The following is a 22701-nucleotide window of genomic DNA, read 5'->3' as shown; positions in this document are numbered from 1 at the left end:
CAATTTGGAAGAAAATGTCGAACAGTTTTCCTGATTTTAAATCTTCCTTTGTGTGTGATTGCTGGCTACAGCCCTGGCTTTTCGGTGCAGTGCCTTTGCGACTCCCAGCCGCAGTTTTGGTGCCGGGGGTGGTCCCATGGGTGAATGGTTGCATGCAGCAGTGGACAGACACACCGCTAGCATGGTGCAGGCAGCACTTTGCAGGCACCGCTGCAGTTGCAGGCAGCTGAATCTGCCCAAAATTTGTACCGGCTGCTGTGGCTACACAGATGACTGCCTGCCATGGGATTTTAAAAGGCTGGTTGTACACTCCACAAGCTGAATTACCACAACTATCTTTAAAGTATTACCCATACTCCTTCTATTGAAATTAAGGATTCACACAAAATGTCTAACTTGATGAAATAATGTGCTTTCAACACTGCTCTGTTCCTAATGGATGAGGTCATAATTAATTCACTTGGTTATTTTCTTTTACATGATCAATTTACCTCAAAGATATAAACCCAGAAACCACAGTTTGTCATTTTTTGACATATTCTTCAATGAGCGTTCAAAGTTTGACTGGAGGTAGACTGTAAAGTTGGACATTTTCTGTTGAATATCACAATAGCTTGCTCCAACTCCACCTCCTTCTTTCTTGTGAATTGGTGGCATAAAGGTACTGGGGCAGAGGAGGATGGCTGGGGAAAAAAAAATTTCTTTACTCCTTTTTTTTGTCAACTCTTAATGCACATAGCAGTATGACCATAAAGAAGCATAATCACATTATTTTTCAGTTCTTGGAAACAGAATAAAGATAAAGAAGTGTTCAAGGGCAGGTTCAGTCATGTTAATGAGAGCAATAAGATCAAGCAGCATCTCAAAGGCAAATGATTTTTCTTTGCTGCTGGTATTTTCATAACCTGCTGCTTTGGGGACAAACCATACAAACCATGAAGTTTATTCTTCCCCAATAGAAGAATCAGAATAGCTCTTCTAGGTGTATGCTGCATAGAATATTGCATCAAGAGAAATTATTGTTCTGACAGCCAATGGTACATCTTACAAATCAAGATGGGGTCAGAATTAGCCACCAGTATGAGAGCCATGTGAACTTCTAATTTGGTCCAGGCTGTTTCCCAAGCTCAGTCAAAACTCAAGCAACAACAAATATGGGTTTGAGTGTGTGGCTGTGTCAGACAGACACTTCGTACAGATCTCATCATTTAGAATTCCAATGGTTATTTTCCAACTCAAACAACTGAAAGACTGGAGCTACTGAAGAATGAAAACAATCACTTTAAGAGTAAAAATAAATAATTTAATGCATGGTAAAACTGTCAGATTACTCCTTAAATAAACCAATAATATTAGAAAAAGAGAAACACAGTTTCCCATAAGGTATTTCTCACAATACAAAAAGTTCCTTAAAATAAATTTGTTTATTCAACAGTACTAACATTTATACTGGCTATAAATAAATGAGAAGAAGCTATACTTCACTAACATGGTAGTGAATCCATTCCATTCTGTGTAAAGTTAATGCTTAATTTTTAATTTTTGTGATATAGCCAGTTACTGGCTATAACTCTTATGTTGTGCTGGCCTACGTGGTCTACTTCAGCACTTTCCTGTTGACATTGGTCCATCTCATCTGATATCTTGTCAACAAAAACAACTGTTTGCTGCCTTATTAAGGCAAATATTTTGCATCTGTTCATTTTTATGCCCACTGCTGGGGCAGGGACTATAATTAAGGATATAGATTAGTTTATCTTTGAATTTACAAATGTGGGTCAAATGGCTGTCTATTCACTAGTACCAGCAGCTAATTATTAAAGCACAGAGCTATTTTGACACTTGAAAGATTCCTGTGACATTCAGATACGTTAGTGAACACCACATGTTTCTTCACGATGTTTCTTTGTTTCTATTTCACATTACAGAAGAGAAAAATAGAGCAGATACCACCTTATCCAGAGTTGAAGCTCACTTAAGAAGCTAGTGCATGTAATTAAAGAAAGTAGAGAGGATACTTAAGTTTTCAGGCTATTTTATGAGGAAAGAACAACAGAGAAACATAGCATATGAAGTTAGCAGGGAAAAAAGTAAGAGACATGACCATGGGTGGAAGTGAGCATTAAGGATGAATCTGTGCAGATAATTTTGAGTAAGCCAAGAGAAGAAAGGAGCTATGTGCAAGACTGCTTTTAAAGCTTGTGCAGGGAATCCAGATTTAATCTTAAGGCAAGACAAAGCAGAGGCTTCAAAGGCAAGAGAGCATGCATCAGAGAAGATACACAATTTTCACAAGAGTGAAATGGGTTATTGAGATATCAGGACAACTATAAAGGAGGAGGTAGAGGTGTTATAAGAGTAGAACACTGTTATAAGTATACCACATTTTCCATTTACAATATTGCATCATGGACACTATTTACAGGACAACATCTTTAGATGCATTTCTATCTGATGAATAGGTCCCTACCCTGGGATTACTGATAGATATGAGAAGCCCATCTCTTCTAGGTGGTAAGGAAGATGAGGAGTCTTTCCATCATTTCTCTGAAAGTTAAAATAGTACAACGTTAAAATTAAAATGAAACTTTAGTTATTTCAGCATATTCTTTCCTGTCCCTTTTGCTCTGCATTTTCTATGAATCCTATCAATATATTAGGAACAAAATGATACTGAGAATTGGAACTCATGATTTGCTGCTTTCTTGTCCCTCAAGGGACAATTAAAATGAGTTAATCACAAATTTACTTATATATACGGTATGGTGATGTGTTAGCCTAAAATTATTCTGAAAGCACATAGATGTGGATCTGTAAGTTGGGGGTAAGGGGAAGCAGCTCCATGCATTGTTTTCAGTAAAACTGCAAAGCTCATAGGACTTCTATACTGACATTTCAATCAAGACAAACCTAAATGCGTCGGAATCACTATCTAGAAAACCCGGAAGAATGAACATTTGGTTCCTTTAAAAGGTATCTGTGTGCATAACAAGTTTGCCAAAAAAACTCTGAAAAGACAAAAATCAGGAGGCTTTTTCATCCCTGATGGTGGTGGGGGGCGGGGGGGGAAATCAGAAGTTCACTTCCAAATTACTTATGCTGTTTTAGTTGGATTAAGATTGGCTTTATAAACATTCAAATATATTGGAGACACAATGAAGAGAACAATTTTTAATTTTTTGGCTCCCTGTTGTGGTACACACACATATAAGGAGATTTTCTTTGTGTGCATAAAATGCCAGAGGAGATCTAAAAAGTTTGATTGGAGACTGTAGCTAACCAGTCTCATCACTACTCCCGTTCTCATCAGAGGACGAAAAATTGAATCCTAGGTTATAAGCTAAGCATAGCAAAACTTTCTTGAAAACTGAGTATTTTACAGTTTTCTTAATACTGTTGTGCAAAATATATTTAACTAACAAATCCCAACACCTTTCCAGAAAGATTTCTCTCCTTGCAAGTAAATACTTCTGCTCTTTGTAAAGAAATATTCTCTCTAATGTACAGCACTTACACGTTAGCGTGAGAGAAGCCGGGTCGAGCTTTAACCTGTTACATTCAGATGTCTCGGGATTAAAAGTATCATCTTCATCATAAATATTTTGACGTAGAACATCCCTTACAAAATCAGGATTCATTGTGTTTTCCATAAACCCCTCTGCTGATGCTGGTACAGAAAACTCTAGCTGATAAGATACAGTGGAGCTTTCATTACTGAAAAACAAAGTCAAGCATGAATGCCTTTAAGTCCTCACTGGATTTTTTCTTTTTTGAGAAGACTGACTTTTCATATCAATGTTGGTGTGGATTTTTTTTTAAACTTGTTCTAAAGAAAAATATTATAAAAGAAAAAAATCTTCAAAGATCCCAGTTTCCCCCTCCCCTTCCCTTCTCAGATCAGCTTTTGACACTAACAGAAACTGGGCACATACCTGAAGCCAACCTGAGACATGTTTTCAAATACAAAAGGGCAATTGAACATATGTTCTAATGGGGTGAGGTTTTGGGCACTTGTGCTTCACAAGCACATAATGATAAGAGGTGCTGCAATATCTCATGCGTAGGTTAGCTGAGAACCTGCAGAAAGATTTGCTCCCTAGCTAGCAGTACCTGGGGCCACCCAGCTGTGCTCTTAACTCAGCTCTGGAGTAGATTACACAAACCACCAAACTGGAGTCCATCTTTGGAGACTTCATTGTTTGTGCGGTTTAGCAAATTGACTGACTACAATTCAACAGTTACATTTTGTACTCACAGAAATTAAAACATTAAAAAAGTAGTTGGATGGGGGAAAAGAAAAGGAGATACAGAGAGAGAGAAAGAGCCAGGGAGAGAAGGCTAATCAATATATGTGCAGAACTACAGCTTTGTACTTGATGGTCTAAATCGTAATCTTTACCCATAAGGCTAAGGACCTACAGCTCACTCATTGAACAGAGCTGGCATGCCCCAGGCAGGCAGTGCAGGGAGCACGTTCCCCAAAGAGCCCTCAGGACTGCCCCTTGCTGCAACCCCAAGGGGGCTCTTCCTCTGTCCTTGCTCTCTCAAGGGCCTTGGCACTTTCCAAGTCTATTTCCCTTGATTTCCTCCTGTCTTTCTAACCACTTTTGTAACAGTGCTTTTTCTGAAGTCCTTGGGGAAGTTCTCTGACTGCCTTCCCTTGCCTCTCTGCTCTCCCTCCACAGCAGAACCATGCTGCAGCTGATGGCAGGACCATGCCTTCCAGCCCCACTTTTCCCTCTGCTTCTCAGCCTCCCTCCTATTGTAAATCTGTGGTGTCTCCGTAGATTAAAACTTTAGAGTCTCAAACACAATAAACTCCTTAATCTCAGCAGAAACTGGAACTGGAGAAAGGCTAAGATCCTCCTCCTGCTCCAGCTTGAAGCTTTCTGGTGCCTCTGCAAGATAGGCCTGGATGCTTTTCCCCTTCTTCCCACCACTGCTACTCCTCTGGCTCCATCAGCCTTCTACGACTGAGCTTCTCCTTCACGTGTAAGCATCTCCCACCCAGGCTAGCCTAGCCTCCACTCTGCTACTTGGGCTGCCTCTCACTCCTGTTCCACCAGTGTCTCCAACATGCTGCTGCTTTGAGATTTGCTCCTGTTGTCCAAAAAAAGAGAGGGGGAAAAGTGGTCCAAACAAGCCAGCAATTCAGTATTACTGTTTCAGCTCTCATGACTTGCACGTCCCTGTTGCCTTTAGTTCTTTTGGGAACAAAACGGTTCTCTCCTCCCCCGAACCCTGTTTTATTTATTTAAGGCTATTTAAGCCATGTCAATCTCAAGTGGGTCCAGCAGCTCATTTTCCTTTTAATAAATATCCTTTAATATGTTTACTAAGGGCTGCATTTGGAACCAAAGACAACAGAGATTATACTTAACAGCAACAAAATGTTACTGTCGAGACATATTATTAGCAGCACTTGCCATTTACACCAGAGGATCCTTCAACCAGTTTTCACTACCTATATATGTAGCTTTCCCCCAACGAAGGTATTTTTTCACAGATTTAAATGCTGTGCATGTTTACATAGGCACACGCATGTCTCATCAAAAGCCTGGAATTTTCAGATAATTTTGGTGACAAAAATTACTTACCTGAAATAAACCACCTGAGCTGACCTAAAGTAGCGTCCTAGAGCTGGAGATGAACTGTAGACATCTGTTAGCTTGTAGAGAAAAAGAAAAAAAAAATATTTCTTCCACTCTCCCTTTTCTCCTTAAAAGAAAGTCCAGCAAATCATTCTTACAAGCTGTTGTAAGGGGCATAAAGGTGCTGAAGGACAAATATCAACAAATATCTGCCCTGGAAAAAGTACACAACCCCTTTAAGCTTGACAGACAAGTTAATCTGTGTGTTTGAGTGATTACTGTATTACCTTAACACAATGGAAGCATTCAGAGTGAACTAAAAGTATGTGCTTATGTTGCCACGTGCAATTTATTTTGTTTGGCTTGGGTTTTTATTAGTATCAAAAAGCCCTTCTACTCTTACTTGGTAGAGGGAAGGGTCTCTGCTGAGTTCCCCTTTCTGCAAGAAGTCTAAATCAGCACTGCCATGCTTGCTGAGCTTACTTCAGCCATAACTCAGAGCTGTGATGGTTCAATGGAAGTGGCAGCCATAAACGCAGGCTGTCATCGTATGCTTCCGGAAGATTGCAATACACAAGTTTTTTAGCCAGCATTGGGTTTAGGTGACCCTCACAGGGCCCTTCTAACCTAAATTATTCAATGATTCTATGAAAATGGTGAAGACTATGTCCCAAACATTACTCAAATTTGGAGGGGGGAGGGGGGGGAAACAGGCATCTTTTTTTAAAAAAAAGTGTAGATTGTTGTGTGCTTAAAACTAGACAATTATTTTTTCTAGATCAGGACTTAAAATTATACTAGGAAAAGTACAACTCGGAATTTGGAATTGCAAATGACTGATTTTCTACACCAAGAAACAGAAAATTCTTAAAAGGGAAAACACTGATGAATCTATGTTATAAGCAGAATCAGCTTTGCCAAGAACCACAGCAACACATACCCTCTTAGTAATGTCTTCAGAGAAAAGGTGTGGGAGACCACATATTAACTCCAACGTTCCTGAAAAATTGCGAAAATTTCCACTACTTAGTAGCTCATCAGGATCCCAGTAGTCATCCTCATCTGTGTAAACATCTAATATGCAAAAGGAGATAAAGGGAAAGAAAAAGTTCCAATTAGCAGAAGTATTTGGAAAAAAAAAAACCCTCTAGGTGGCTTTCTCACAAATTTCCTAGGTAACGACTGACTGGAAATGACAGAAAGCAAGTGCAAGTCACCTGAAGAAACGTGACAGCACATGGAGGTCAATCACCCGCCCCATTAGCAAAAGTCAGCTGCTTTGGGAGCCTGACAGGCGCTAACACACCACACGAGGGGACGTAAGTGATCCATTGCACTTGTTGCAATGTTGATACAAGCATCATTTCCATTCTCATCCCCAAACCTGTTCTTGTAATGTTTTCTCACTTAGCTACAAACTGGAATCGCCATCTGATCTGGATACAACTTGCTTGCTGCACGCTAAAATAAGTATTCACATCCACTACTCAACACGCCACCCTCTGCAGTCAGCATCCCAGTCCCTTCAGCAGTTTACAGAGGAGTTTAAAGGATGCTACTGTTCAATTTGTGTTATATTAGGTTGTACATATTATATATTTTTCTTAGAGTACAAACTGAGAGTGAGATACTTACTAGAATAAAGAATTAGGCTGATGAGAATGACCAGGAAGAATACTAGAAAAATTGTAGTTATAACCATCCATAGTTTACACTTCCAGAAAACTATATTCCTGCATGTTTTCCAGTGATCTTTCTCCTAGTTACAAAAGGAAGGGACATGTTGATTAATGAAATAAGGCGAGGAAAAAAATATTTAAGCATTTCTCTACTGTAACGTTTAGAAACAAATAACCCCACACAGATGGGAGAGTCTCATCGGTAAGCAATGCCCTACACCAGGGATTCCCACCCTGAAGTGGTAGGAGCGTAGACCTGCAGAAAGCAAAAGGATATTCACAGGCAGGCTATTACTTGAAAGAGATGTATCATTCCCCATTTGTGCAGATTTTCCAATTCCCGAACTGCCCATAAAGCTAAGGTGCTACAAAGGTGTTTTCATGGCTTCCAGATTATTTTTTTTAAACTACATAGATTTAATCTCCCAACCAAAAAGCTGTCTGTGAAGGAATTTCCAAAATCATTCACCTCTGACTGATGATATCAGTTTGCATAGTTCCTGGATGCCAGCACCCAAAGCAAGTGGGCTGCTATTCATTAGATATTACTGCATTAAAGAATATTGTAAAATAATTGAGAGTTTCACAGATGACTCCCTCTTTCTTCAGAAGATTGGAAACTTGCAGGCTGCTGAGTACATTTAACAGAAAGTTTATTACAAATCTCACCTGTTCTAGGAGATCACAAGGAAACTTTCTTCAAAGAAATTGTGCATGTATGCACATTCATATAGGGGAGAAAAGACAATACCTGCCTTTTATTTAATTTGTAATAAAGTTTAAGACCATGGCATAAGGTAGTGTTTTATTAGTTACCCCAGCAGTACTAATATTATTAAAAATTTTTGAAAAGCTTCAGTGACATAACAAAACAAATAAAAAGAATTCCAAAAGAATTCTTATGAATTCATAAGAAAGTAGACCATGCTGCCTTTTTAATTCCTCCTCCTCCCGATCCACTGTAAATCCAGCTGTAAACTCCATGTCCTTTTTGACATTGGTACCAGGCGAGAAAAAGGACATGCTGTAGGTTATCTGTGCAGCCCATATGTGCAGGTTTGGCTGGAGGTGGTAACCCAGGTGCCCTGCTTTCAGCTGGGACAGAGTTAATTTTCTTCCTGACAGCTCTGTAGTGCTGAGGTTTGGATTTGGGATGAAAATAACACTGATAACACGGTGATGTTTTCAGTTGTTGCTGAGCAGTCAAGGTCAGTCCAGCTTCTCGTGCTGGGCTGCCAGCGAGCAGGCTGGGGGTGCGCGGGGAGCTGGGAGGGGGCACAGCCAGGACCGCTGGCCCAGGCTGGCCAAAGGGGTATTCCATACTGTATGATGTCATGCCCAGTACATGAACTGGGGGAGCTGGCCAGGGAGGTGCCGCAGCTCAGGAACTAACTGGGCATCAGTCAGCGGGTGGTGAGCAATGGTGCTGTGCATCACCTGTTTTGTATATTTTTTTAATCATTATCATCAGTATTATTATTCTCTTCTGTCCTATTAAATTGTCTTTGTCTCAAACCACGAGTTCTACCTTTTTTTTTTTTTTTGTCTGATTCTCTCCCCCATCCCACTGGGGGAAAGGGGTAGTGAGTGAACAGCTCTGTGGTTGTTTCAGCTACCTGCCACACCACCAGGCTACTGTTCTTTACTTTTTGAACTTTCTAAGAACCTGGCATAATAGAAAACCTTTCACTGAATTTATCTGACATCCACCAGCTGGCTTAAAGCTTCTTTGGGGGTGGCAGATGAACAGGGGGAGAAAACAGACACCCACAGAAAGATCTTACAAGAGTCATTTCTCCAGGAGCAGGGGCAGAGAAAGGGAAAGCGCTCTTTGCAGACACCCCTGCACGCAGAACTTTGCTTTGGTGGAGAATGAAGGGCAAAGGCTGAATATGGTTTCACTTACAGCATGCTTTCAGGTGTAATCATGTTTACACCCATATTTTTTTCTTTGATGTTTACAAAGTATTAGCAGAATGGAGCTTCAGTTTAATACTCAACAGTAGCATATTGTTTTGTAACCGAAAAAAGAAAAAAAAAGCCAGTAACTACTGCCTAAAGCACAACTATGAAATCAGACATAGTAATACCAGTTGAGACAGACAGCTACTGAACCCAAATTTCGATTGAACCACATATTTAGACCATCACAAAAGTGTAATTCTTAATCACGCATAGCAAACTGGCTTGATCTCAAGCAACCATTCAGCTCCCCAACTATCCCCTGCCAGCTGGGCCAACACCCTCTGGACATTACCCATATACATCGCAAGACTGCTGGGAGGGAGCAGCAGCAGAAAAAAACCTCTCCCCGGTGGGCAGAGCAGTTCTTCCAATCAACCTACCAGAGGAGCAGGAAGCAAAGCAAAACAATTTTCCAGCAATCCCTATAGGATAGGAAGCCAATTGCCAGAATCAGCAGAAACAGATCCCAAATGAAAACACAGTTCTGGGAAAGGGAAGGCTAAACAGAAACTTTACCCTTAAGTTTCTCAAGGCAGCTGAGCAGATCTAGCTCACCCCTCCCTGCCTCTCCTCTACCCTCTCCTGTTCCTCTTTACACCTCTCTAGAATTTGTCTGACCCTGCAACAAGCTATTTCAGCCTACCAGACCAGAGGAGAACTAACTGGCCCCCAACACAGTAGAGTAAATGGGGTTTTTGCCCAGCTGGTGGAATGAATCAGCCCACAGCGATGATCAGCGAGGCTCACACAGGGAAGCAGTCGCTGTGGTCGGCCAGCAGCAGGAAAGGAGGGGTGGCATGACTAATACAGCCGAGCTCTCGGGAGGGCTCAGCCATCGCTACAGGAAAGTGGGAAGCTTCCGTGCTCTGCCACAGATATTTCCTCTGCTCTGAAGTAATGAAAATCATTGTACAAGTCACCTGTGAATATATATTACCTCTCTGCCAGCATTAGTCTGTTCCATAGCTTTAAGCTAAATGCTGGGAACCACTTCCCACAGGACTCACATGTTGGTCTTAACTGAGGCTTTGGAACACTCCATTCATACAAATTCATAATTGTTAGCAACTTCAAATTACTCAAAGATAAAAAGAGAGAGAATGCTGCATGGTCTGTTGCAGGACATCCTATTACTGTTTTGGCAGTGCTGGTTTCTGATTAATTTGTTCTGAAAGAAAGCCTGTTTTTAATGTGGGTTTCAACTTTTCTCCTTTCTGGTTTTGAGCCCAACCCCACTGACAACACATGAAAAGAGAAGGCAAAACGCAGAGTACCAATTACAACTTCATTTCGTAAGTTCAAGTTCACAGAGCCAAACACCAAATAATAAAAAAAGCTTTAAATTCCACTGCCAATATTCCAATACTTCATTTAGAAGAAGAAAAGAAATATGTTTAACAGGTTTTCAGCCTTTACTTTCAAGTGAATAACCTTTCCCTCTCCCTCAAATGAGAAATTAAACCACCCTTACAAGATGTTCCTGCAAAGTGTCATTTCTCTTGCTGTGCGGTATTTTCCCCAGTAGCAATCATCAAATGAGCAAGTGAATTTTCCTACCTTTCTTGTTTGAGCACTTAGAGGCTTGTCATGGTCAGCCTCACTTTCCTCCACATTATCTTCTTGTAATTCAATAATCTCACGCTCCTGACCAGAGTTTTGCCTTTTCATAGCTTCTGTCTCTGCGCGAGGACCTCTGTCTCTGAAGCAAGGGCGGAGGCAACTCATTTCCCTTCTGGTTTCAGCAGTGCTAATGGTCAGAAGCAGTTCTAGTACGAGGCTGGAGACAGTAACAGTGAGAATTGGGGTAGTTTTCACAGGAGCAATCTCAAAACACTGATAAATAAGGGGAATTCCTTGAAAGGACAAATAATGTCATCTGCAGTAGCCACAGAGAAACGGGAGGCGGGGGAAATATCGATTTGCCTAGTCGCCAGAACTGCAGCCTTCAGCTGTGCAATACTAGGTTTTCCAGTTTGTCTACCTTACCGTACCAGCCCTTGACAAGCACAAGGAGGTGACTAAACCTTCTGCAATGTTGTCATTTGCTGAGGCAATTTTGAAAGGAACCGGATTGCTTTCACTGCTGCTCTCAGCTGAAACCGTAAAATACCGTTGCTGTTATCCGTGCAGATAAACAAACAGATGTGGTTCTGAACAGCATAAACTGAGTGAAGGACCATATAGACTGTGGTTTGGTTAGGCTCTGAAGGGAACTTAGAATATCCATCAACGTTTCTAATTTTAGTCTCCCTCTATAGTCAATAAAGAAATGAACGCTACCGACCTTTGTGCCATGAGTTGTCCTTTCTCTAGCTGTTATGCAGCCTAAAATCACATTTGGTGCTAAAGCACCGTTTATGTCTATTCGCATGCTATTCAACCTAAACCCGAGAAGCCACTCTATGTAAAAAAAAAAAACACAAAAAGACAAATATGAAGAGAGGAGGGAAGGTGGCCTTCAATTTTAACCTGTGCTCTATGGGGCATGCTTTTATGAAGCAAATCATGGTGTGAGTTGAGATCTGGTCAGCATCAGCTTCCCCCATGAACATGGTACTTACAGTCACTTATAACAACTTACTGCAGTCAGGGGCCAATTCCTCCCCTCACTCCCCCAGTATCCTTCATCCTACCTCCTCTAATTTCTCCTGTTCTGACTCCATCTTTGTGTTTCTCCTTCCTCCTCACAGAGCACCGTTTTCCCCTCTGGATCAAAAGAGTTGGGCAGGCAGCCGGTAACTGCACTCTTGCTCACTCTCTTGTCCCAGCACAAACTAGATCATGCATTAAGAGGAAAACAAAGCCTCTTTCTCCAAGTCCCTCCCTTGCTGGCTGAGCATCCACTCACAGCACTACTCCTCCTTTTTTTCTGCCAAATGCTAGAGATCTTTTTCCTCCCAGCAGATTTTCCCATTGCGCAACTCATCTGACTGCTGACTCCCAGGGTTCAGATTCCTGATGTCGTGTCACAGCCATCTAGGCAAAGGCACTCCGTCAAGCTGGGCACATGGCTTGGTTTCATCCAGCAAATAAAAAGAAATACAAATTGCATACCCCACCTTTTGGTTCTGGAGAATCCTTAAAACTCCAGAGGACTGAGGATGAAGCTGAGCAGCCATGAAATCAAAACCTGTGTCTGGATCCACAAGATTTTACCTGGGATATCTTCATTAGAAAAAGCCTTTACCTGCTGGTTCTCAATATTCCCACTGGAGCTGAGCTTCATTTATTTCATTTCCACTCACAGTAAAAGACCTTACCTTCCTACTGAATTGTCTGAAACAAAAAGAGTTTTCCCAAGTCAAATGAGTTAATGATTATGGATCTCAGCCTGCAAAAGCCAAAGTCCTTTTATTTACATCTGTGAAGGAGCTCCTTACAAAGTCTCGAGTTTCTTTCGTCTGGGTGATCCAGCTGTCACACTTGGTGTCGTTCTTGCATGTGAAGTAACTGACCCTTTTGACGCATGGAACTGAGAAACTCAAAGAAAACGGGAAGTCAAGAACTGATCTGAACTTTCTGGCCTAGGTTTTTATCTAAAACAGAACTGCAGGAAAACTGTTTTCTTTTGTAGTGAAGGCATCTCTGGTTTCAATATAAGGAAAGAAACTTGTGCCGTTAAACATGTGCTTTAGTAAAATGGGCAAGTTAGGCTCAGCTTTACAAACAGAAGAAACTCCAAGGTACAAATGTAGTTCTGATTGCACCTGAGGATTAGAGTTTCAGATTTGCACATGGATTACTGTGCTAGCTCATTCCACTATTTCCCCGCCCCATGCTGCCAAGGTGGGTCTAAAAGTAAACAAGACCACATATTTAAGTACTGTAGAATAAAAGCGTGCCGTGTGGACAGCAATGATTGGTATTCAAATTGCCAGCTGCCTTTTTTTTTTTTTTTTTAATACATTAAAGGTGAAAGCTAAACCACTTCCAAACACTGAACACAATTTTAAGACCATCTAGAAAGACTGTCTAGATGGTCTTAAGATCATCTTGACAAATCTTTTATTAAACTGAATACCAGCATTCTTAAGTCCTATGTACAGCTTTGGAAACCTTAAATCAGCTAGATTTGGGCCGATCGGCTCATCAGGAGATTGTAATTATCAAAGCTAGATTTACTGCTAAGATTAAAGTAATGTGGCCGTCATTCCCTCTTCTATATTCTTTCAGTTGAAGGATGCATCCAACCACATAAATCCCTGCTCCCTTTTCCTTTTATGTCCCTTTCAATGTTATGTGGACACATGGGCACAGCTCAGGAAGAAATACAAACCAAAAATACTGACCCTGAAACTCTTCTTACTGCAGACCAAGGACATCAGGAAAAGCAGCATGAACCCACCAGGAGCATGCTAAAGTTCACGAAGCATGCCAGAGCTGGGGAAATACACTTTTAATATATTGCAAACGTCAGACCCTACAATTATGTTCAAATTGTAAAGAGAATAAGAAAACGCCAAAGTTTCCTTTTGTTTATTTAATCAAAACTGAGTATTTTTTTCCTCTTATTTAAACATCATCCCAAAGAACCCAAATGATGCTCTTCCAGTTCTTTAATAAAAATTTCTTGCACCCTAACATTTGTGAGCTATATATCTGGTGTTTTGAGGAAAACACAGGAGACAGCCCAAAAGTTACACCCAGAAAGGAACAGTCATGCAGTGGCAGCATAACTAGAGAATGAATTAATCTCAGCTTTGTACACTATACTGACTATAGTATTTTCAAGAAACATGAAATAACTATGTTTAGAATACTGTAACATCACTAAGGTAATATATATGAGTTGAGTATATATGGGATGTGTCCATGAACATGGCCATATTGAATATGAATATATTCATATATTAATATGGCCAGATATGTGTATGTGGAAACATATATAGATATATACATGGCAAGGGAGATGGAAGGAGGGGAGAAGATCTGCAGAAGAAAGATTTGGCTGGATTTTTGTTACAAGTTCTAACTGCTGTTTTTAAGGCAGTGCTGTTTCTGCTGCTGGGGTTAAGGAAGATGAATCCGTAAGGAATATGAAGCTGCGCTGAATCTGAACAGTTACTGCTAGGTGAACAAATGATAGTTTCTTCATTACATCCTTTCACAAAGAAACAGTCAATGGCACTTCCATGCTGTATCATCGGAGATGGACATGATAGACTACTGTAGGAAGCAGCTTTCATAAGGGAGATGAACTGCATTTTCTCCTTGGCACATCAGCTTGTATTCCAACGAATCCAGTCAAAAAGTGCTGCCACCTTAGTGTATACACCAGGACGATTGCGCCGACCACATCCTTCACCCCAGCTCACAATGCCAGCAAGGTACCACCTAATTCCTTTTCCTGTGCAGGCCAAAGGACCTCCAGAATCTCCCTAAAATGAAGGGAGTTCAGCCATTAGTGCGCTTATGCGTGCATGCATACATACACAGAGCTTTGTAACAAAAGATAGGTTATTTAAGGACAGCAAATACCTCCCCCCCTCTTTCTTAAATTACAACTTAATATTAGAATCTTATTTCTGGGTAGAATGTACCCAGCTAGATGTCAAATTTATTAATTTTATTTTAATTTATGGAAGTAGCAAACTAATCCATATAAAGCAATGGCAAGAAGTTTAAAATATTATTCAATGTTAATGTCCCATTACTGGATTCGTAAAGCAACTGATCATAGGCTGAGCGGAGAGAGGAGAAGACAGGGATGGAAAGTGGGAGTTCTGCTACTATTTGACCATAAATTTTTCACAGATTGAAGGCAGAGCTCTTATACTGTCTATTAAATAGGAACAGAAAGATACAACACACCCACAACAAAAAAAAAACCCTAACCAAAAAAAAAAACAACCAAAAAACCAAACCAGTTACAACTAAGTATTATCAGTGGTTTCACAATCAAGATTGTGTCTACATTCATAGAGGGAGAAGAAGAACAAAGACTAAGGAATTTGCAAATAAGAACTAGCTTCTCAAAGGGAATGTGCAGCTCTGTACAGCAACGTAGAAAGGTACAAATTCCCATTTAGTTCAGTTCATGGGATCAAAATGCATTTGACCTCACAAATGCTTTGTGTCCTTCATTGTTTTAACCTTGTATACCTTCTGTGAACAGACCAGTTCACAGAACTCTATGCAGTTATGAACGCAGCTCATCTCTGCAGCTGTTCCTTATGCATACAAGGCAGTTGGCAGCCTCCAAGTTGACCCTGGGGTTTGTTTGCTGCCCCCAGTTGGAGCCAAAACATGGAAGATGTCAGAAGAAAGCAGTGTACTGAGAAAAGAGTAACAATAGAAAGCCTTCATCACCCAGCCAAACAAAATTATCTAGAGATAAAAAAAGGAGCCAGAACAGTTCTTCCTCTTTCTCCGGTTGCTGTCATACAAGAAGGCAGGCTATATACACTGGACAGTTACGCTGCCAGTTCTGAAAGATCGAAGGGGCTGTATGCTGGTGGAGAGGAAGGAACCTAAGAAGAGGAACCAAGACAAAAGAACATCCTAGAGTGATAAGAAAATGGAGTCTGAAACACTAAATGTTTTCTTTCTCACAGTAAGTATCACATCCTCTAAGAATGAAAGGTGTTTGGAAGCTTCACATAACCTGTGCAGTATATGCGCAGCTTACATGTCCATGAAGAAATGAAACACATCAGGATGCTCACAAATCTGAAACTGTAGAAAAAGGGCTTCAGGGTGCTGTGGGGATTTTCCTGAACTGCCAAACATCATTCCTCTCTAGTACTGCAGAGGAAATATATTAGCAACTGAAAAGAAGGAGCAAAGATGCTACTCAGACTAAGAACTTAAAGGCCCAGAGGGCCAGCATGCTAGGATTCAAACACAGCATATTATGTCAGAAACTGGATTGACCAATAAGGTATAGAGCCAAATTCGTTAAAATGTCCATCTAAATATTCAAGGGCATTTCTTGAGCAACACATTTTTTGGAGTAACCTCAAGCCTCTAAAACAATATGTTTTGCAAAAGAATTCCAAGGTCTAAGGTTATACATGAACTGCACATGAAGTTAACAAAAATAATAATTAATTGTATTAGAACTTAGAAACTGAAGGAATATCCTGCAAGTAGTCTATTCTGTATGAAGATGTTTGACCCATTAAGAGATATGATCTTGCAAAAATTATCCTATTACATTAAAATAATAAAATTTATATATTACAGAATAATTTTATCACATTACCATGGTCTAAAATCAGTGATATTTCTCTCACTTTACACAGTAACTGGTATAATGACGGTGTTTGTAATTTTGAAAGTGTCATAACAAATTTAAGTACTGATAAAGTACACATCTAGTCTAACAACTGAGAAGGAGAAAGGAGGCTGAGTCAAGACAGTTGATGTCCAAAGATCAGTTTCTGAATGGGTGTGCAAATAAACTAGGTCATATAACTTACAATACCATGGTGTAATCAAAACTTGTAATTATACACATGAATGAACATATGAAACTGAAAGGCACCATTGCAACTGCGTTTACCCAATCTAGCTTACCTTCACCTTTTGTATTTCTTCGTAAATATAACAATACGTTACTCATCATACTGTTACAGTATTTTATTAATCCCACACCCAGACATGAAAAACAGGAAAAAATATAAATATGAATAGCAAAAATCGCAGATGGCCCTAACTTTATTCCCTTTACGCTTACATCTCTGTTCTTTTATAGGAAATGTAACTTTTGAAAAGGAAAAAGAATTCTTTGAGACATTTTGCATTTATCTTAGCAAAGCAACATTTCTCAAGACATTCAGAGATTATCTATGCCAAATTTCCTTCCTTATTTTGGAAAGCCTTTAATTGTCATGTTATATTAACCATACACTCCAGACATCTCGCTCTATTACTACAGAAAAAAACCAGCCAAACCACAAACAACCCACAATTCAACAGTTTTCCAATGAAAGCAAATATTCTTTTGTAGTTTCTCTACAAGTTCCAGATTACCTGGCATGCATCAACGCCACCATTAAGATTCCCAGCACACAGCATACGTGATGTGATGAGATCATCATACAGCTTGTTGCAAACACTTTGGTTAATTATTCTCACTCGAGCTTCCTGCAGTGTTTTGGCAAGGTGACCTAGAAAAAATACAAAAGGTAATGAAAAGGTTATGGTGGCACAGATTTCTAACAGAGATACCACTTGTCAAAACAAAAGAGAATTGCTCCAAACTCAAAATTTACCCAGCTGATGGCAGGAGAGTAATTCCCCTTCCTTCAACTGCTGCCTGCCCTCAGCTTTTGAAAGCTATTGTCTACACCACCCTCTAGACATTGAGGTCCCTATGCATCACCTTTCCCTTTCCTTAGTCTTTATCCTTATGAGCATCTTCTGCCAGAGAGCAGTAAAAAAAGCTATGCAAGTGATGAGTATAATACAAGATTGCACACAATGTGACTGATTTTGAATGTAATTTCAAATTATGCCCAAAGCTTTTTGTTATTTGTGCTCCAAACATTGTCCAAGTCCTAGTAAATGAAATTTCTACATTCTTTTCCATGCTCTCACTTCTAGGGAAGGACCTGAAGAATGAAACTGATGGTGGGGGGAGGTGTAATTAAAAAAATCAAGCCTGTAAGTCACAAATGATATTAAGAGCTTAATTCTGTACTACAGTATTTGCATAAGGTGTCATTGTGAACTAAACATCCTCAGTCATATTTTGGCTCAACAATGAACCCTTTCAACACCTGGCTGATCAGAGGAAGTACTGGGTTGTGATTTGTTTGCTCATTTGTCTCCAAGTGTGGGTTGGGAATGAAACAGGTAAGGTAGAAAAATACGGGGTTTTTTCCACATACAATTATAGCGATTTTTAAATATTACCTACATTATTTTGTTAAAAAGCAAGACATTGTAAGAAGGCATCAACTGTAAAGCCATTTGCACTTCATTAGGCTATTACATTATTATCTAGACTTAAATCTTTTTTTAAAAAAGGCACATTAAGAAAGCCAGAATTATCATAGCACACAGCTTCTGATCAAACATGAGGGATTATGTCTTAGTGCAATTGTGGGGACCACTGCAATGCTGAGGAACTGTCTAAGCCCAGGTTTCAAAACTGGCTTCAGTTTAATGCTGAGACAGGGCCAAGATCCAGTGGGATCCCCCACTGCCCCTTCTCCAACTCTGCCTTTTTCCTGCCTCCCCACTGCAGCATGCTACTCCAGGCTGAGCAGGCAGAACTCTTCATGGGACATACATTAAATAGCCTTTGGTTAAGACAGACAAAAAAAAAAAAAACCTCCACAGTATTTTTGCAATTTTTGCTGTTCATGGCCCCCATATTGTCAAACAGTCTTAAAGACACATTCTTTCTCTGCAATAGTTACAAGTCCCCGTTTTCTTTACCAGTAAGTTTGGTTATGACCTATTCACCGGATAAAATGAGCCATAAGCGTGAAAAGGGGCACATTTTTGTAAGTATATGATCATTTGCTTTGGAATGGTCTGTGACACCCAAGTAGGCAAATTGTCACTTATCACCTGCCATCCAAGCAAACATTCAAAATTCACAGACTGTAGCCACGGGAATATTTTCTAGCTTTTTGTAGACCTATTAAGTAAACAAGTATTATTTCTTACTACAATAAATATTTCATTGTTAGAGTTTAAAATCAAGCCAAACTTGCAAGAAGTATATCCAGGAAATTAACATACTATTTTCTTTCATGGCTCCCCAGCCAGTTACATAGCAGACAGTTCCATAAACAAATACTCTAGAGGTGCTGGGTAAACAAATGGGCTGTAGCAGCTCACTGAAGAATACAGGCGTCTCCATTTCCAACAGGGCAATATCATAGTCTGAGATAGATTGATCATACTGTGGGTGGACAATAATCCTTTTGATTGATCTCATAGCTACACGATTGCTCTTTTCATTAATAGTATGTAAGCCCATATATGCTCTCCATCCCGAAGGAACGGAGTATCTGTAAAGAGAATGTTTTTAGAACAGTAATGCAGAGTCAGTTCATCCATTTTATCTACTTACTGATATTTGATGAGATTCATCAAAACCGAAGTGAATGGAGTAAAATACCACTTAGGAAGATAGATGCACTACAGTCTCTGTCTCCTAAAATGTTAAGTAACGGGCTACAAGACCAATTCCTTGCAAGGCACCATGCTTTGCAAGTCAGAAAAGTGTATTATTAAACTGTATTTCCTCCTTGCCAGATGTAGGAGGTATGTCTTTTCAATTTACACTACCTAAACTGAACATTGCTGAGTTTTACACTCCACATCAATAAATAGTCCTTTCCTTGGGAAAAAAGGCAAGAACTTCTACTCAGAAAATCCCTCCCTTCTAAAAAAAAAAAAGTTATTTTCCCTAACTCCAGCAAAACAATGTGTTTTACCATGCAGAATTCACTGGAAATTGAGTCAAAATAGTTACTTCAGGCACTTAGGACTTTTGAAGCCAGCAGAATACAATATTAAGGGTTCACGTAGCAATATCATGTCACAGAGTTATATCCTTAATTACCTTAACTAGACAAGGAAGAACTACTGCAGACTTTTGAAAGCAACACTGTAAGGTTATTAAACTGAAAATACTCTATGACAATATAACTTCCTCATACCTCACAGAATCAGAATCCAGGAAGCAATGGGCAGCAGATACAAGCCACCTATTGGAAACAACAGATGCGCCACATACATGGCCATGTGCTCCCATCTGTAAACTTGCTTGCCAAGGCCACTTTCCAGATCTTGCATCTTCACCTCCAACAATTCTGGTTTTCTTAGGCTGGTGTCTTCCACAAGCTGATAGAAACAATTTAATAAAATAGTAACAAAAACCACATGGTCATTTTACTTTGCTATGGTTAATACATAAATTTTTGTCCATAGACCTCAAAGCTATTGGAAAAAAAATATTTTCTTACTCTGCAGTTGGTAAAAAGGTAATGGTACTCACCCATTTTCACTCAATGGGCAGGTCAGGAATAAACCAATCATTGCCTATCCTCCCTTACAGCTGTCTGAAGAGGCTAGTAATTCAAAAAGACATTCAAGCACAATTCTAAGCTGGGTTTTTTCCAAAAATTCACTTGAATTCAATCTCATATCTTTTCCCTCCTTACATATGCAACTCCTTGACTGCATTTCATTCAGCTCAAGCAAGCACTAAGACCTACCAGCTTAATCTCGAAGTGTGCATTGCTCTAAATAAGTCATCATAGACAAAATAGATCAGTGGATTTAAAATGAAACAGTGCAAAATTCAAGATAGAATTTTTCATGCAGATGTTACAAGGAGAATTTTTTTAAATTCACACCCAATTTAATCAATTCTTAATTCAATAATGCTTGACCATAGCACAAATTCCTGACTCAGTTTCCCAAGTCATTAACTAATTTTAAAATAAATGTTACCCCACCACAGTTCATTTCATCAGATCCATCTGCACAGTCTCTTTTCCCATCACACTCAGGATTGGGTTTCAGTAAGCATTTTCCATTGAGGCATTTGTATGCATAAGGGGAGCAACTTTTGTAGGCTGAAATAAGAGAGAGAAGATAGTGTCACATGTTTGGAGGCATGGTTTCAAATTATTAAAAATGCTTGCACACTCATTCTACTCAGTAGTGAAAGTTGTTCAAAGCTACACATTCCATTCTGCTTGAAGTCACAGTCTATACTGGGGTAAACTGGTCTCTCTGTGGAGAGAGGACAGGGGCAATGTTCCACTCTGATTAATGATCACACTAATTCCAGTCTCCATGGTCCATGAGGAAAGACAGAAGACCCTCTAACTGTCCTCACTCCCATTTTACTTAACTCTAAACTGAGCAAGCTAGGCTTGTCAGATCAGTTGTTTTACCTTCACCAGTGTTACTGGCATTACAAATTATAAATCTTCACAGCAGATATCATCTGGAAGTCATCCTTTTTGAGTGAAAGTTGACAAAATTGTGGAAAAGCTTTATACCTCCCTCCAAGAAACTTTTGGCTAAGGACTATCAGAGTTTACTATGTGGGAATCCTGACAGATCTCAACAATAGGCTTTCGTTACTATCATTCTTATTATCAGTTGTTTAGAGAGACCTCTAAACAGTGGAAGGGAGGTTGTTTTGGTTTTTTCAACAACCATGGACATACTCCTGGCTACCTCGAGGATCTAAGATTCAACGCAAGGCAAAAGTTATAAAGGCAGAATGCAGTAAGACACTAGGGAAACATTAGCTGTACCAGCAATGTCTGTAACCATGGTGTAACTACAATAAAGAAACCATGCATGTGGTGAAGGGCAAAAGTCCCAAAGCTATTCTGTCTCTCTCCCTTACATTATTTGGTACTGATCTGTCAGCAGCTGGGGAAAAAGTGCTTTTCTAAAGGAATCACCAGCAAGCTGTGGTTAGGTCATGTAAATAAAATCACTGTTATCTTGGATTTTGCTTCATTAATTTCTTGTCTAGACTCTCCCAAGAACTAGTTATACTCTCCATATTTTGTTTTCACTATTATGAAAATTGTACTTTGTTCTATAAAAAATTATATAGAAATACTACATTTTTACATTAAAATAAGCATATTCCTGTTTCTACCTTCCACCATCTTTTGGAAAATAGCTAAAAATATATACTTACAGCAGTTGTTTTCATCACTGTCCTCACCACTGCTGTCATCATCTTTACAATTCTTATACTGATGCTTACACTTTCCATCACCTGAGTTCAACTGTTCAGGAGTGCAACCTGAAGAAGAAAGGTCTGTAAATGCTTTATATAAATAGCTGGCTAGCAGCCGTGTGCTACACTCCCTATCAGAGGTCACCTTGATGTTACTGTGCCACCTCAGCCAGACATTACCTTGGTTTTGATAACCTTCAGTGACAGAGAGATTTGTTTCATTAAATAATTTGTGCTGCGTTCTCTGACCTTGGATCACCTTCTGGTCAGTCTTTCTGGCACCTCTTCTTTGTTCCCTATCTTCTTTGATGTACAGTGCCCAATTTGGATACAGTACTCTAGCTGAAGCCTTCCCACTGGTGACTGGGAAGATTTTTTCAAAATCCTGTCTTACATCCTAGCATGACACTTTGAAAAACACAACAAAACACCAAACACACAGATACAGAAAATCATATGTCTTTGTGCCAGAGTCATCTTTTGAGCCACTATCACCCCCCAGCCATTTCTCAGCAGAAAAGCAACTTAGGCAATCCACGTGTGTATTTGATTACCTAAGTTCAGATCTTGTCTTTATTGAGTGGAGTAAATTTTCTCCACATAGATTCTCCAGCTTGTCAGGATCATTTATAAAGCTATCTTTCTTTCTCTTGTGTGGCATTTTTCCTATTTTGTAAGCATCTGCTCTAATCCATCATTTAGATCACCAACAAAAAACTATGAGATGTCCCATAACAGGTACTGGCAGAATGGCAATAAATAGTAATTATTATTAATAATAAAAGAAATA

At 39.7% G+C, this 22701-nt stretch overlaps 2 protein-coding genes across 2 annotated transcripts; both read right to left on the bottom strand.

Moving 5' to 3' along the window:
- Positions 1–3415: 3415 nt before the first annotated feature.
- LOC104616222 (chromosome unknown open reading frame, human C3orf52) lies at positions 3416–10960 on the bottom strand. The gene is given in 6 exon segments (XM_010282010.1): positions 3416–3487; positions 3489–3714; positions 5598–5668; positions 6532–6665; positions 7227–7350; positions 10793–10960. Coding segments are annotated over 6 exon segments (795 nt in total).
- Positions 10961–14454: 3494 nt separating this feature from the next.
- LOC104616858 (suppressor of tumorigenicity 14 protein-like) lies at positions 14455–22106 on the bottom strand (the record flags this gene model as incomplete). The annotated part of the gene is made up of 6 exons (XM_010282009.1): positions 14455–14613; positions 17210–17346; positions 18932–19203; positions 19858–20041; positions 20659–20778; positions 21870–22106. Coding segments are annotated over 6 exons (1109 nt in total), but the record flags the coding sequence as incomplete, so codon positions are not given.
- Positions 22107–22701: the final 595 nt, after the last annotated feature.

Source organism: Phaethon lepturus, unplaced genomic scaffold (assembly GCF_000687285.1).
Source record: "Phaethon lepturus isolate BGI_N335 unplaced genomic scaffold, ASM68728v1 Scaffold28162, whole genome shotgun sequence".
NCBI lineage: Eukaryota > Metazoa > Chordata > Aves > Phaethontiformes > Phaethontidae > Phaethon > Phaethon lepturus.
The sequence above is the reverse complement of the archived record's forward strand: the minus strand, read 5'-3'. Positions and strand labels throughout refer to the sequence as shown.